General features: G+C 37.5%; 1 protein-coding gene across 6 annotated transcripts in view; it reads right to left on the bottom strand.

Moving 5' to 3' along the window:
• The window catches only part of stau (double-stranded RNA-binding protein Staufen), an 81,648-nt gene extending 68,013 nt beyond the window's left edge, over window positions 1–13,635 (bottom strand). For all 6 annotated transcript variants that reach the window (XM_022065518.2, XM_022065519.2, XM_022065522.2 and 3 more), the window contains exons 1-3: window positions 13,459–13,635; window positions 13,239–13,325; window positions 6,264–6,379 (exon numbers count right to left, since the gene is read on the bottom strand). In XM_022065518.2, the coding sequence (XP_021921210.1) occupies window positions 6,264–6,379; window positions 13,239–13,294 (172 nt within the window). In that variant the 5' untranslated portion in view covers window positions 13,295–13,325; window positions 13,459–13,635. The remainder of the gene's footprint in view (window positions 1–6,263; window positions 6,380–13,238; window positions 13,326–13,458) is intronic.
• Window positions 13,636–16,139: the final 2,504 nt, after the last annotated feature.

The following is a 16,139-nucleotide window of genomic DNA, read 5'->3' as shown; positions in this document are numbered from 1 at the left end:
TGAACCTTGTAGGCAAGTCATCGATTTCAATCCTAGTTAGGATCTCGCAATAGAATTCATATCTTGTGGTCAACTCTTCTGGTTTGAGCCTGGGCCAATAAGTTTGTACAGTTTCATACGTAAACACACAGGATTTTTGTGACAGCTGTTCGTGGTAGCTGAAACTCAAGACTCACTCGATGCACTGATTGTTGTGTGCTGCGTTGGAAGTAAGTTTGAACATGGTCCATAGCTGCATCACACACAGTGGGATGACCAGGACTTTCCTTTGCAAGTACAAGTTGCTTCTGCTTGAATTATTTGCACCAGGCATAAATGGATACTTGGCTGGGTGGTTCCATGTGAAATTGTGTGCGAAATGCATGCTGCACAGATTGTACACACTCTTTTTCACAAATGGCAGAACACACGAACTCCTCTGCTGTGGCATAGCCATTTTCAAAACATGTGGCATCTAGCAGAGGTGCACAACAATCACTTCGTTCATTTGAAACCAAATCTTTAGAGTTTTCTTATTGACTGGTGCAGATGTCAAGGTCTAAGCATGCCATATTTAATTTCTGTATTACTTTGAAAGTGTACAGTTATTTTGTGCTAACCCTGTATACTTTGGTCTGTCTTAAATTACTGTCATGTTACTGAATATGGCATCAACCAGGTTCCTTAAACAATGCAGTTTCATATTTAATTCATTCAAGCGAGCACATAACTCAGAGAAAAACATTTCTGTGGAAACCTACTAATTATCATCTAACTGTGGGCAGTGTTGTTTTATCCTTCCAAATACTGTATTATTTCATTCAGACATCCAATTAATCTATTAAGCAAACACCCATGACAAAACCAACAAACACTGTTGTAGCTCAAGTCTGAAAGTTTGTGACGAAGGTGCGTTGTTGAAGCAAATTGTTTTCTGGACATTATCCGTCATCCAAGATTAAATAAAATAAAAAACCATGATGTTTCTGAAATGGGAGTCTATATCCATCTTAAGGTAAAACCTACCTTGATTGGGCCCAACAGAGTAGGTTTTACCTGAAGACGGAGATAAACTCCCATCTCCGAAACATCGTGGTTTTTATTGATTTGATTTAATCTTGAATGATAGATAATGTCCAGAAAAAAATCCTTAAACACTGCTGTAAATTATAATACCACCATACACCTAATTAATATCTTTTAAAACAATTTGACCATCATATGGGATAGGGTACTTCAACCCCTGAACTAAGTGGCTGTCAACCAGACTTTTAAGTATAGAGTTTTAACATTTAGTATTATGGTACTGTTGACACAGAGCCAGTTGAATTGTGTGTAAACTGTGACATATGAACAATAAATTTCAAAGTCTTTTGTTAAAATTAATGCATATAACCACTTTCATGACTATTGTCATTACACTTTCCAAGCAACTCAGATCACATGTAAGAGTACTTCTTGAATAAAAAATTGACAGTGGAACCACGGTTCCGGAGAATTTGACGTAAATACGTCTCTGTATTTAAATTATATTTACGTCTCTGTAATGTAATGTAATGTAATGTGATGAAATGTAATGTAAAGAAATGAAATGTAATGTTGTTATCTTCAATGTCATCCTTCTTGTTACGAAAGCGGATTGTTGACGGCAGTAATATAACACAACAATGCCGAGCAAACAGATGACATTTCCTAGGTAACATAACAATGCACGCAAGCTAATCATTGTTGTCGATTTGTTGATACGGATCTTATACATTTTCGTTGCACATTTTCGTTACACGTTTTCGTTACACGTTTTCGTTACACTATTTTGCCGAATGACCCTTCCTTATAGACGTATTTACGTCAAAACAGGAGCTGGTATAACATATGCTTTGTGAATAACAAAAATCTTGATTCATTGTTAGGTGTGCCATCATAGTAACAGAAACTATTTTGGAAATAGCTTTCTGAAAACATGGTAAGACTGGCTGACTGCAACTTATCTGGTTTGACTGATGAAAATAACATATGCAAGTATACCTGTACAACTGAAAGCAAACTGAAAATGGGCATCGCTTATTATTTCAGTTTGTGATGCAGAGGTATGACTGTTGACAAGCAAATATGGCTTTTATGTATTTGCATAGTTCCACATACACAAACAAATGTCACTCTCACCCTCAAACATTCACACATAAATTAACACTTTCTTACCAATTTTACTATGTTATCATAACATTTGATAAGCCAGGGTACCTCAGTCAGTATAGTGAATGGCTACAGTTTGGACAACCGGGATTCGATCCCGATGGGAGAAGAGGATTTTTCCTCTAGCTTTTGTGTCCAGACCTGCTCTGGGGCCAACCCAGCCTCCTATCCAATGGGTACCGGGTCCTTTCCCAGGGGTAAAGTGCACCTAGTGCAGAGGTTAAGAATGAGTAGGAGCTATACCTTCTCACCCTCCAAGCGCCTACATGGCGTATAGTGGGGCGGCTTTACTTTACTTTTACTTTTTCATAATATTTTGGGGGGGAAACCTGTGCAATTCCAGCTATATTTTGGCCTGCAAACAGTTCACCAATACAGGCAATGTCATCACAACAGTGCTTTTACAGAAGAAGCAAAGTAAAACATGGTTAATGGATGGCTGTTTTGCAAGAAGATATAACACCCAAGTCTGGCTGGAGCGAATAAGAAAAATTACAAAAAATCCAATCCAGATGGACAACACTTCACGTCTGAACCAGATACATTCTGAATGAATTGTTAAAACTTCATGCCACCAAGTACACATGCCTGGTTACAGTAACATGAGTCCACTAATAACACTAATAATAATAATTTTTATAATAATAATACCTTCATCAAAAGATCCTAATCTGTTCAGCTAAAATACAAGAAGAGATTTTTTAATTAATAACCAGATTTTATACCTTTGTCCCATGCAATAAAATACAAGATGACCCCTCCCAGGAGGCCCTATACTTTCAGAAATAATGCCACTATATATGCACCAATGGTGGTCAGATCTTGCACATATACCTGTCAGTGTGAAACTATTGACAGCCCAGCACCCATGCTCAACCGGATGCAATGCTCCAAACTGGCAAATGCACACGTAAGATGGCTTTAGTCTCCTGGCAAATATTTTACAAGGCCATCAATGGTACAAGGCTTATCTAGACCCATAAATCTGGGGCCCTAGTCAGCCAGAGGTCTTATGACAAAAGCAGGTCTCCCAAAAAAGTTTTCAGTTTTCCTCATGCCTGCACTTGATATGTAACAACTTGCCCCACATTCTTGTAATTAACCAACAGTTAGAAGTATATCCACATATGTGAACTGACAAAAATACTGAATATTTGGTTAACCTCTGTGTTCACAGCACAGTCAAAGAAAAAGACAAAATAATTCTAGTCAGGGAAACAGAACATCACACACAAAGTTTTGTGGAAAGCAAGAGTTCTTTATACAGTGCATGTGGATTAAACTGATTCCAAAAAGCATTTTGCAAGTACAAATATTAACTGAGATGAAATCATGATTCATCTGGAAACTACACGAGATTCTAATTCCCAGCGTGTTCCATAATATTCATTCCAGAAACCACAAATAAAAATACACATGCCTTTCTTCATCCACCAGAAGCAACTCCCAAACCAATGACACAAGGTAAGTATGCCACTTGCTTTCTTTATGGCTCTATGACACACAATATAGTAAACTCAAGTATCTCTGGGAAGCCTACATTAAGATTTGGAAGGTGACGCTATCTGCACCCCCTTTACATTCTGTAACATCTGATCAGACAGCTTCTGGCCTCCCACACATGAGGCTTCCCACTGTCTCTAAATTCCTCACCAATTTTTACATTTCAAAAAGCCCTTGTTACTCCTTAAATGACCTTGCTTGAACGAATGTGTAGAAATGAGGTATACGACTGAGTACATATTTATATCACAAAAATAAAATGTGAAAAGACTACAAACCAAGCGATAAAATGTTCCAAGAATGCATCAAACACTCCACTACAGACCAAAGGGTGAAATGATGTAGTTTCACAAAAAAAAATAAGGTATGCCATACAAAAATTATATATCATTAGTGAATAAATACAGGCATACCTCAGAGAAATTGCGGGTTCGGTTCCAAACCACTGCAGTGAAGCGAGTCACACAAATATTTGGTTTCCCAGTGCATATACAAGTTATGTTTACACTAAACTGTAGTCTATTAGTGTGCAATAGCATTGTGTCTAAAAAAACAATGTGAGAACATTGCGAGAATTATCAAAATGTGACACAAGAGACACGAAGTGAGCATATGCTTTTGGAAAAATGGAGCCGACAGACTTGATCGATGCAGGGTTGCCACAAACCTTCAATTTGTAAAAAATGCATTATCTGCGAAGAGCAATAAAATGAGGTACGCATGTAGTAATTTTACTGCTGAAATCCTGGGTCCTCTAGTGAGCAAATGTTCCTGTACTATCTAGCTCGGGCTATGAAAAAAGCATTATTATAATTATTACACGATCCCAAAATTTGCACGAATGCTTATACAGAAGGATAACATTTATGTGCATACTTCCAGTACTGACTCATGGAAGTTTTAACATTGAGGAAGTACAGACCTATACACATAGATGGCAGCAATATAACCTGACTGTATGCCAAGCAAACATCATGCATCAAGCTTCAGGAAACAATACAATATTAGGTGCCACAAATTCAAATCACTTTGGTATATTCTGTTTAAAAGTGACATACTATAATACTACCTACCTCCACATATGTTTAACTGCATGTTGGAACAATTCATGAAACATATATATATATATATATTTAAACACAACAATAAATGGTTTACTATGTTTTCTAAATATACTTTCCATGCCTGTTATTAAGCCAAATTTGGCAAACACAAAAAATAGAGTTGCTATATTTTGCCACTTGCAGGTAACATTTTTGGAATCAGAAAGAAATTCTGCCAACACAGATGAGCTAGTACAATGCCATAACCTTCAGTCCAGCCACAACATCCAATTCACCTGATTCTGATCACACACAAAGCCTGTTCACCAATAAACTAACAGACAACGGCTATCTTCTGGGTAGTTGCATCATGTCCTTTGGTGGAAGCTTACCAATGTTTATAAAGTGCTTGCTGCCTCCAGCATCAGACTACATGGCACAACAACCCAGAAGACCGACATTTGCAGTCACCACAATGATAACCAGAAATCTCATTAAGAAACTGATCACTTCTTGTCATAATGTCAGAATTTTCTGCAACCAGGATGTCTAAATACCTCCAAACTGCTGAGTGCCCATAACATGAAACTGTTCTACTTTGCAAGGAGTTTTAATTCTTTCCTCCACATGCCAGTAGACACCAGACAAAACAGTCAGTAATTCATTACCAGTTTGCAGCAGCCAGCAGACACATGATTGAAAAACAATGATAGAAACACAAAATTAAATTTTGTTGATCCTATGTTGACAAATGACTGGGAGAATTTTTTTTGTATCAATTATAAGGGTTGTTATAAAGCAGCCTTACAACTCCGTAAACCAACAGCAATTTGCAGATAAAGTGAAAGAACCATTTTCCAAGTGCTACAGAAACATTTGCAACCAGAACCTTGCTGTTTACTACTGCAAGCAATCACAGATGAAAGCAAAGTGAAGTGAAAAACATTTTGTGTTGATATGTTGGCAAACCTGAGGATAAGAACTACCTGCTCAAGCAAAACATTTCCTGTGACAAATGACTTTTCATGTTAATGAGTGTCAACACTATGTGTTCATGTGTAGGGCACCGAAAAGCCACACAGGTGCTTAGAAACATTCATGTCAACCCCAAAGTTAATCTGTTGTGTGTGCTGGGTTCAGAAAAAATATGTGGACTGTTTTTAAAGAAACCGTCACTAGATTTATCTCAATATGTTTGTGTATTGTGTTCCTTAATTTTTATAACTATATGGTAATTACAAATTATTTGAAGTTGTAAAGCTACTTTATAACAAACCTGTACATTGAGGTGCAGCACAAAAGGCATGAAGTAGAAATGGCACTGGATTTACACCCATAATGAAAATGTCTACATTACACTTACAAGAGAAATTACATTACTCACCAATGAGCTGCACCCACTGACAAGTTGAATAAAAAGCAGATGACCATAAACACTACCATCACATTAAAACCTTTATCTACTGGGCAGAAAATATTTCTACAATAATACGACATATCTTAGACATTAACACCTACAATGCAACAAAAATCACATAATCTTACCAGGACCGCTTGCCTGAGGCTGCATACCCATTAAAATGGTCTGTCGTTGCTGTGTCTGTTGCGGTAGGGGTTGATGCTGTTGATGTTGCTGCATTCTCATAGCTACTTGTCCCAACCTGAGAATTTTACAAATTAAAGAAAAGAATCTATTAACCAATATTCACCTTTCTCATAACTACACAGTAAAAAGATAACTGGAAAGACTCTCTATTACTGTACAAATTCATAAGAAGGGTGATAAGACTAATTGTAATAATTATCAAGGACTCTCCCCCTCTTATCATCTGCCTACAAAATGTAATCCAACATTCTCCTGGCAAGGCTGATTCCATATGCCAATGAAGTTACTGAGAATTATCAGTGTGGGTTCTGTCATAATAATCTACAACTGATCAAACATTCTACATTTGCAAGATACTAGTGAAAAAGTGGGAGTACAATGGAACAGTCCGCCAACTATTTATAGACATCAAGCAAGCATTTGGCTCAGTTAAAAGAGAAGCCCTTTTCAATATTTTGCTAATTAAAATGTGTTTAAGTGAAACCTCTAGCAAAATTCGTGCAGGTAAACATCTCTCTGATACATTGCCTATTCACAACAGGCAGATGCTCTATCGCCACTGCTTTTCAATTTTCCTTAAACTATGCCATCAGGAAGGTACAAGAAAATTAGGGTGACTTTGGAATTGAATGGAACACATCAGCTTTTGGTCTATGCTGATAATATTAATCTGTTGGGCAATAATATAAATACTATAAAAGCAAACGCAGAAGCACTATTACGAGCTAGTAGAAATGTTGGTCTAAAAATAAAAGCAGAAAAGACAAGTATTAATATATGATCACGTCTCAACATCAGAATTCAAGACAGAACCAGAGTATAAGGACAGCTAACAAACTGTTCAAAAATGTGACAAATTCAAGAACTTGGAGATTATTTATTTCCGTGTCTGGCAACACCCAATGGACGTTCCGGTGTTAGTGAGAGTAGTAACTCTACACAATTTATACTCAAACCTGATTCGACTGCCATCTAGCGGTGAATCAGGACTTGGGTGAGAAATGGCCACTGAAATTTTGCTCACAAAATATCTCATATTACACTCATAAGGTTCTTTTGCATGCTGTAAATCTATAACATGGGACCACCGCCAAAGGAAGTTTGATACTACCAAGTCAGAATAACATTCATGACAAAATGAAGAGCACATTAAATTCAGGGAATGCTTGCTATCATTCATTCCAAAATCTTTTGTCCTCCTGTAAAAAACCGAAGGTTAAAAAATTCAAAAGCGTAATTTTGCCAGTTGTGCTATATGGGTGTGAAACTTGGTCTCTCACTTTGAAGGAGGAACATAGATTGAGGGTCTTTGAGAACAGTGTTGAGAAGGATATTTGGACCTAAAAGGGAGGAATACAGATCACAGAGAAAATTGCATAGTGATGAGCTACACAGCCTGTACTCAACTGATATTGTTAGGGTGATTAAATCAAGGAGGATCAACATCTCAAGCCTAATAAAATCGAAATGCTGGCACAGATATGTGGAGAATGTGTTTTCAGTTTGGCCACATGGACAAATTGCTCATAAGCTGAATTCCAGGCACTCAAACATCAAGCATTCCATGAAGCTGGAAAGGAATTGACAACTACCCTTTCCGGGTATCATGGTCAACCAACACCCAGAAAACTCAGTGGGGTATGCCATCAATAGAAAAGCTGCCTCCACTGACTGACATCTACAGGCAGTTTCATACCACCTACTGGCTCAGAACAAACCCATTTGTGATGAGGCATCTAAGCACCAGAACTACAACATGCTAGGTTCGTTCTCTGAGCCAACAACCACACCATACAAAATATCAACAAAATGTCTAAACCCAGACCTGCCGAGAGAAATACCAGGAAAACAAACCACATGGCATACCTCCTATCCAAAAGACAACTGATTGCATCTCCAGGTTACTGCGGAAACATGGCATTCAAATAATATACACACCAATCAACATCATGGCTTTCACACTCAATTTCACCAAGACAGATAACTCTCAACTCAATCAAGTATTTACAAGATCCTGAGTTCCTGTATCACAATGGATACTGGCCAAACCAGACACCACATCTCCACCATAATTACAGAATACATCAAAGACACCAGATTGGAGAACAAGAGATCAGCAGTAGCCAAATATTCTAAAGTTACTGTCCCCTGCCTAATCTGTGAATACCCAAACACCCCCATAATTTTAACTGTGAAGATGGTATAGGCTAACCAAAACCATGCTTCATCTGTTTTCCCCCCGAGCCACCAAAAATACCGAGGCTACCTCATACACACAAACATTCTCCTCACCTACTCTCCCTCCAGGCAGGCCCTCAAAAAGATATTTCTTCCCACTTCTCATAGACCCAAGACTTCTTCCGCCTCTTTTCCTTCAAAGTACCATCAAAAGGGCTCTTTCTCCATCACTCTTCTGCAAACCTCATGGTCAAATAATCACCTCCTCTCCTCTCCACACAATCACTGGAAGTCATTTTCTAACTAATATGGTCACCAACACCTCTTTTGTCACCTCCCTCCTTCATTACATGTTCATAAATAAAAATGTTTTGTCACATCTTTCCCTCAACCATATGCGGGACAGCAGCCTGCTCCTCTGCTCCACCAATCAGCACCATAAAATGTAACTCATCTCTTACTGCACATCCCACATATGGCTTCCAGAAATCACCCCACTAAACAATAACCCTGAAGACATCAAATGCAATATTTGCTGTATATGCAATTTTCTTCTACCTACAAGCTAGTATCATAGGCAACATTAACTCTTTGGTCCAAGCCACTGTACAAAGATTACCACAATAATTATTATTGTATGACAACAATTCTGTACATTTCCACTATCTTCACTGAAAAGAATGTTGTGAAACTATTTCTCTGTTCAATGCTACTCTTCAACAGAAGAATTAAAAAAAAACACTAGAGAATCCATGAATAACCCAGCAATATATTGCAGCCACTTATAGTAAACCACAAACTTTAAACTCAAATCACAGCTGCTAGTGGACAACCTTCTAAACCTATGTAAATATGTTTCACATGAAAACAACTATCTTGGGGCACTTGATCATACCAACAGCATCAAGCACAGTACAGCGAGCCTCTACTACAGAATGGTTGACATCCAAGATTGTCAATCACAAGCCTCAACCACATACATTCATATAGGAAGATTGTGATGGAAATTTCTATATACTGTTTACCCATTCGTCAGTCTGTACAGCCATCAGTATAGCGTGCCCTACTAGAAACACAACTCTATTCTTCTTCAGCTAACTCTTCAAAGACTGTTCATAACAAGCCAAGATTTTTATGATGACAATCATTGTCATCAACGGACTAGCCTTCTTCCTTTGTCACTCATCTACTAAGAAGCTAGTATACCAATTAGAAAGCCACTATGTCTAACATTTCTCCAACAAATACAAATTTTGTGATGAGTGAGCTGAGTTTGGTTACTTTCATTTTGTTTATAATGTTCTTATGCTACAAGGATAAGTATATAAAACACCAAATATGGTGGCATAAGATATGCAAGCTTACACTGTAAAGACATTTCAATAGTTTAACAGCCCCTAGTTCCATGAAAGCCATTTCAAATTTGCAAAAATTGTAAGATAAACAAATTTTTCTCTTTTTAGAAGACAAATTTACATCACAATGACCACAATCCTCACCTGAGCCACACACCCTCTTTCCCCATTTCTTTATGACCAGTTAAATATTACCTTTCAATCTATGCCCAGTTCTTCCAAATAGTCTCTTTCCTTTAGTGTTTCTGACCAACATTTTGTATGCATTTCTGATTTCTCCCATGCATACTATATACCCCACCCATCCTACCCTTCCTGATTTGATCACTCAATAATATATGTCTAAGAGTATGAATTACAGAGCTCCTCATCATGCCAATTTCTTCGCCATCCTTTTAGTTCCTCCCTTGCAAATTCTCCTATGGACCCAGTTCCATAATACCCTCAATTTAGGCCCTTCTCTTAGGTTGAGAGACAAAGTTTTATAAACATACAAAACAAAAGGCAATATCAGAGTTTAATATTTGAGTATTTACGTATTTAAACAACAGATGGAAAGACAAATATTATTAAATGAATGATACCAACTTCCTTAATTTTGACCTTATCACAGATTCGGTATCTTACCGACTGCCTTCCAGACACCTGCTGTCAACTTGTGTTATAAGTATTTATGGTCTGCCAACAACAGAAATAACACAAATTTCTGTCAATCACATATCAAATACAAACTAATCACATTATGCAGTGATAGAGCTGACCTTTGATACTATCGACTGTCTTTCCCTATATAAAAAAGAAAACCCTAATAACTCCATCACTTCTAGGAACACAGAATTTTTTCTTCTATCTGAATAGAATTCAGGTACACATTTTAATCAAAAAGTGTATTTACATCAAATGTTTAAATAAATATTCCTTTTTAATAAAAATGGGCATATCATTACAGATGAGACTGCATACAAACTACGGAAAACGTATTTTATTATTGATGAAAGTACCACGTAATTCATATATGGTACAATACCCAGACTCACATACCCTAAATCATTTAAACATTGATATATCTTTTTCATTTTTATAATTATATAAGTAGTTATTGTTAATGTCCAGGTACGAATGTAAGCTCACAATGTCCACAATAAACATAACAATTAAATAAGGACAGACCTAGCAACCTCATAAATTAGACTGGGAAGATCAGATTAAATTAAGTGTTCCATGGATCCCAGTTAATCAGGATATGAAACAAGGTACCATACAAAAAAATAAAAAAACAAGACTTAATATCACAATAACAGAAGCAACAAAACAAACTTTCAAACATACGTGTACACGAAATACTTTCACAAAATTACACAGTAACATGTAAACTGAACATATTTTTATTCTGATCACCATCACAAATTCAAAAAAGGTGACAGTTTACTTCTGCTGGTATTAAGTATCATGTGCCAGCACTGTCGTTCACTTGTTTGAAAATGGTGACAGCACAGGAGGTGCATTGCACGGAGTGGTTTATTGAAGCAAAGTTAACAATGCAGATGCAATGAAACTTCAAGAGAGTGTATGGTAGACAAGATTTGCCTTCCTGACATGACACTTAACAGTGAAATGATCAGTTCACGGAAACAGAAGTGTAAATGTCACAACCAAAAAGACCAATCATACCCAAAGCCCGGCTTGAGGCAATAAGGGAAGCTTTCCAACTAATGCCTACAAAATCAACTCACCATGCATCATGGAAACTGCAGATACCATAAGCATTCACAAAGTGTTTCACAGGCATCTTAAACATACATGGTGCAAATTATGCAGGCAGTGACAAACCAAAAAGAACAGATTTCCGTCTTCTGGGTTGTTGCGCTGTGTAGTCTGGTTGATGTTAACCAACGTTTCAGAGGTCATACTGCCTCCGTCATCAGGGTGATGACGGAGGCAGTATGACCTCTGAAACGTTGGTTAACATCAACCAGACTACACAGCGCAACAACCCAGAAGACGGAAATCTTCATACTCACCGCTGTGAAAACCTCAAGTCTTACAAAAAGAACAGATTTTACTGTAGATATGTGAACAGAATAACCAAAGATAACACCCTTTTGCAGACTTCTGTTTTTGGAAGAAGTGACATTTCATGTATCAGGATATGTAAACCATCACAATGTTTGGGTACGGGGCTCTGCATCAGAATGAAAATGTTAATCAATTCACAAGTTACTATTGTTGAATTTTGTGAAAATATTTCATATGTACCCTGCATGTGTGGCAATGCAAGTCCAGTTAAAAAATTGGATGTACTTAATTTACACAAACATATTACAATTAGTTTTACATAAAATAGATTATTTGCAGAATCAAACTCTTTTCTGGGCATTATCGATCGCCCAAGATTAAATAAAATCAATAAAACCACGAAGCTTGGGAGATGGGAGTCTATCTCCATCTTCAGGCAAAACCTACTCTGTTGCGCCCAATCGGTAGAGCTAATCCCTATCTACAAACTATTGTCACAAACTTTCAGAAATGGGATTATTTGCAGTCATATCACAGAAGGTCTGAAATTCCGCATGTCACAGGAATCCACTATTTAGCCATAACACATTACATACCTGTGTGACCACAATAACATCTTATTTTGTCAAGCGAATATGACTTGCAGTGTTCTGCCATTCTCAGTACCTTGTTACATTTCATTTATGTACACTTGTATTTCCTTCCCTACCCCAATCATTCAATACAGTTCATATCTGGAAATTTAGTCCAATGGAAATCTGGAAGACTGCAGGTCACCTATTATGCAACTTTCTTGACTCAGCCATTCTTGTCTATACCACGAGTAAGCATGTGGTGATTTCAAAGTGGGTTACAGCTGAAGACGGCTGTCCTGTGTTGTTATGCCACATAGCTTGGTAGACATTTACTAACATTTTTGAGGTACTTGCTGATCATCACCTTGATGATGGAAGTAGCAAGTACCTCTGAAATGTCACAAAACTTGTACCAGACTACAAAGCACAATGAACCAAAAGGCAGATACCTTCATACTTGCTGCCATGAGAACCTGAAGTCTCACTGGGTTACACAACGAAGTTCGCCCACTGTAGGTCTTCACTCTCAAACATTTTGACGATTTCATCATGTATCATACTAGAATATATTATTAACTATCAAAATTTGCCACTTTGTACAGATTATTTAACCCACATCACCAATCAAGTGTTAAAGTAGGGTTTATAAAGTCATCAACACAATAAGAAATACTTTTATGTACAATACAATTCTCAACAGGTAAGCCTGTTCGCATCAGATAAATTACATGACATCGTCTTCAAAATATGGCAGTCTATATATCTATTCAAAACGGAAAATATTACAAACCTGGCATCTCTGTGTTGGTTGGCCGGCATCGCCATTGAATGCTGGTGATGCAACATTGCGTCTGGAATCAACTGCAATAGGTGATAACTGGAGAGAGAAAACACTTAAAATATATCATTATGACCGAGACAACTTTGGGCGGCACCAAACAGCGTATGCAAAACGATGAACCGGTTGTACTTCCAACAAGAAATATGAAATTATACCCAATTATACATACCTATTAACTATTCTGTTTCACTTCAACTTTCTTGATAATTTTACTTTCGTAGTTGAGATGAAAAAGACTGTTTCCTGGAGTACTTTTGAACCTTTCAAACCATTGGCAAACACTAAAGAAAATACAAGACTAACATGCGGCCATGTTGGTCTTCTCCCTGCGATGTGAAGTTTCAGAATATCTCACCAGAGGTCCGACATTGATATCGATCAATGTTGCCATAGAAACCTATATTGTAGCAAGAATGACAGTATGTCAAATTTCGCTAGCGTGTTTGCTAATTAGACAAGCAATGGCTGACGATTCTGCATCAATTTAATTCACTCTGTATAGAATCGTGAAGCCATCACCAATTGTACATCAATGAGTTCTCGTTTAAGAACTGAAGTTTGGAAGAATATGGCTTTATTTATTTTTAATGATTCTATCAATAGCCCAAGCTCTATGAGGTCGGTATCAAAAAATACAGACATAACTGTCTAGGGATTGTCTGTAACTGTAACATGCACAAATCCTGCAGCCGTAGGAGACATGCAGGCCAGTTACACCGCCGAACTGACGTCTTATTGGTACAGAAATCGCAAAAAACAACTCGGACTTTAAGTCCGTGTGCCCAATGCATAGAATTATTGTAGAGATTTGGGAAACTTCATCAATAATCGATTGCATGGTTAAAAAAGTTCCAAGACTCGATGACTTGAGATGAAACTTCAGTCTAATGAATATATGTACATTGGCCACCAAAACAGAATATTATCTTCTATGAGTTATGAATGAAAGGTGGGCAACTACAGTTACGACATTTCGAATAAGTTGCACATAATGTGTATGTTAAGAAGTAATTTGCATGTTGTACAGTCAGTGATTATGCCCTTTGCTTACAATTAATTATGTGGTACAGTATCTTTCACCAGGTAAGTTACAAAAGCAATATTCGTTTTGTATGTGAATGACCGTAGTGAGCCAATGACGTCTTTATTTGGTTTCCATTTAGCGTGGAGCTTTTCTCGAGGAGTTCTTTGTTCAAACTGGGGGAGAATTTGACGTAGACACAACACAAAGAAAAAAGGGCGATGAATGTGCCACTCGATTCGCACATTCATCACCCTGATGACGGAGGCATATGTCTTCTGAAACGTTAATAGAAATCTACCATACTACACGGCGCAAAAACCCAGAAGCAATCTTCAGACTCATTTCCCCTATTTATCCAATGTTCGCAAGTATCATCTGTCATCAAAAGGTGTAGAAGCACATAAAACACGAAAGCAGTTACCATCATCCTTATCATCGCATATGTATTAATCACAACTTTCAAACCTCACAATGTTCTCGGTATTTGTAAGCCAGCATGTATTAATTACGTTCTGTGGTGAAAGATCACGACAGCAAAAGGAAAAAACTAAGGGCCAGGATTTCCTCCCTACAAAAATAAAGCCACGACACACCGACTGAAATACAGCAGGTGGAATTTTAAACCGTTGATCAGCTGCTGCATTTAAATATGTTACATACTTTCCTTGGATAGAACTTTTGTAACTAAGGCCGTGGTATCCCAGAATTTCGGCATACTGCACTGATGTGGCACGTAAAAAGTCAGAGAATTTTCTTTGAAATACGTTATTATAATTAACTATTTCCTTGCACAAAGTTATGTCGGTTTACAAACCAGTAATCTTGATTACAGAAAGTCTTGGATTGACACTGGTATATACGTCACAGAAATAACTCGTCTCAAGCAAGCGCATCTCAACCAGTAAAAAGCTGCATGGGATTTAGAATCAGTTGGCTGATGTATCATGAGCAACTGTAAGAAAAATTTTCGACAGTACATTCATTTCAGATATTTCAGTATGTTGAAATGTCACCCCATCCTAATTTAACTTTATAATATATTAGGAAACTCCAAGAGGAAAAAGATTCATTTCTGGTCAACGGAGGATATCACTACAAAAAGAACGACTGTTCCATTTGTGTTAATATATTATGCAAATTTTCTAATAGAAGGCAGAAATGTGTTGATAAAGAAGTAACCGAACCGAAGAAGTAACACGTAAAGCTAATGCTTTGAAAAACGAACAATAAAAAACTCTGTCTCTTGGTCCAGTGACTCCATTCACCGGAACAAGGCAGAACAGATCAGATAAAAGAACTGTTAGCCAACTCCACCCAGCCATGCGTTGTTGGTCATGCTGTTGATGCTTACGCTCGCCGCGAGCTTAAACTGTACCACTTAAAATGCAGCCCAACAATCATCACGTACTACGGTACAAAAATATCAGAAGCAGGTTCACCCCGTGTAACAGATTCTCCCAAACTCCCCGTCACCCTCGAGTTGAGGTCACTCTTGTTGCTAGACCTTTGCTGTGGTGCTTAACATTTTTAACTGCGGCCAAAATTATGGTTTTGAAGACCCCAGCTTACTTTTATTTTAAAGGTCTTTAAATCGTAGTTTTGTCACATACGGACTGCATCCTCAGACAGGCGTATTTCGGCGCGATTAAAGTGCAGGAAATTCTGGCTCAATTACGTGTTTGGTTTTTATGTCATTTTAGTTATGCAGATGCAATTGTGAGATTACACTACTGAACAAGTTTGTGTAAATTTTTTTTAACGAAACTATTTCAAGCTTGCTGCAGAAATTCGTTGTCATTCTACTTCTGGATATGACAACAAATATG

Source organism: Zootermopsis nevadensis, unplaced genomic scaffold, assembly GCF_977971745.1.
Source record: "Zootermopsis nevadensis isolate Lab colony 2312 unplaced genomic scaffold, Znev_1.0 Znev_ptg000002l, whole genome shotgun sequence".
Lineage (NCBI taxonomy): Eukaryota > Metazoa > Arthropoda > Insecta > Blattodea > Termopsidae > Zootermopsis > Zootermopsis nevadensis.
This window is presented reverse-complemented; position numbering and strand designations above follow the sequence as displayed.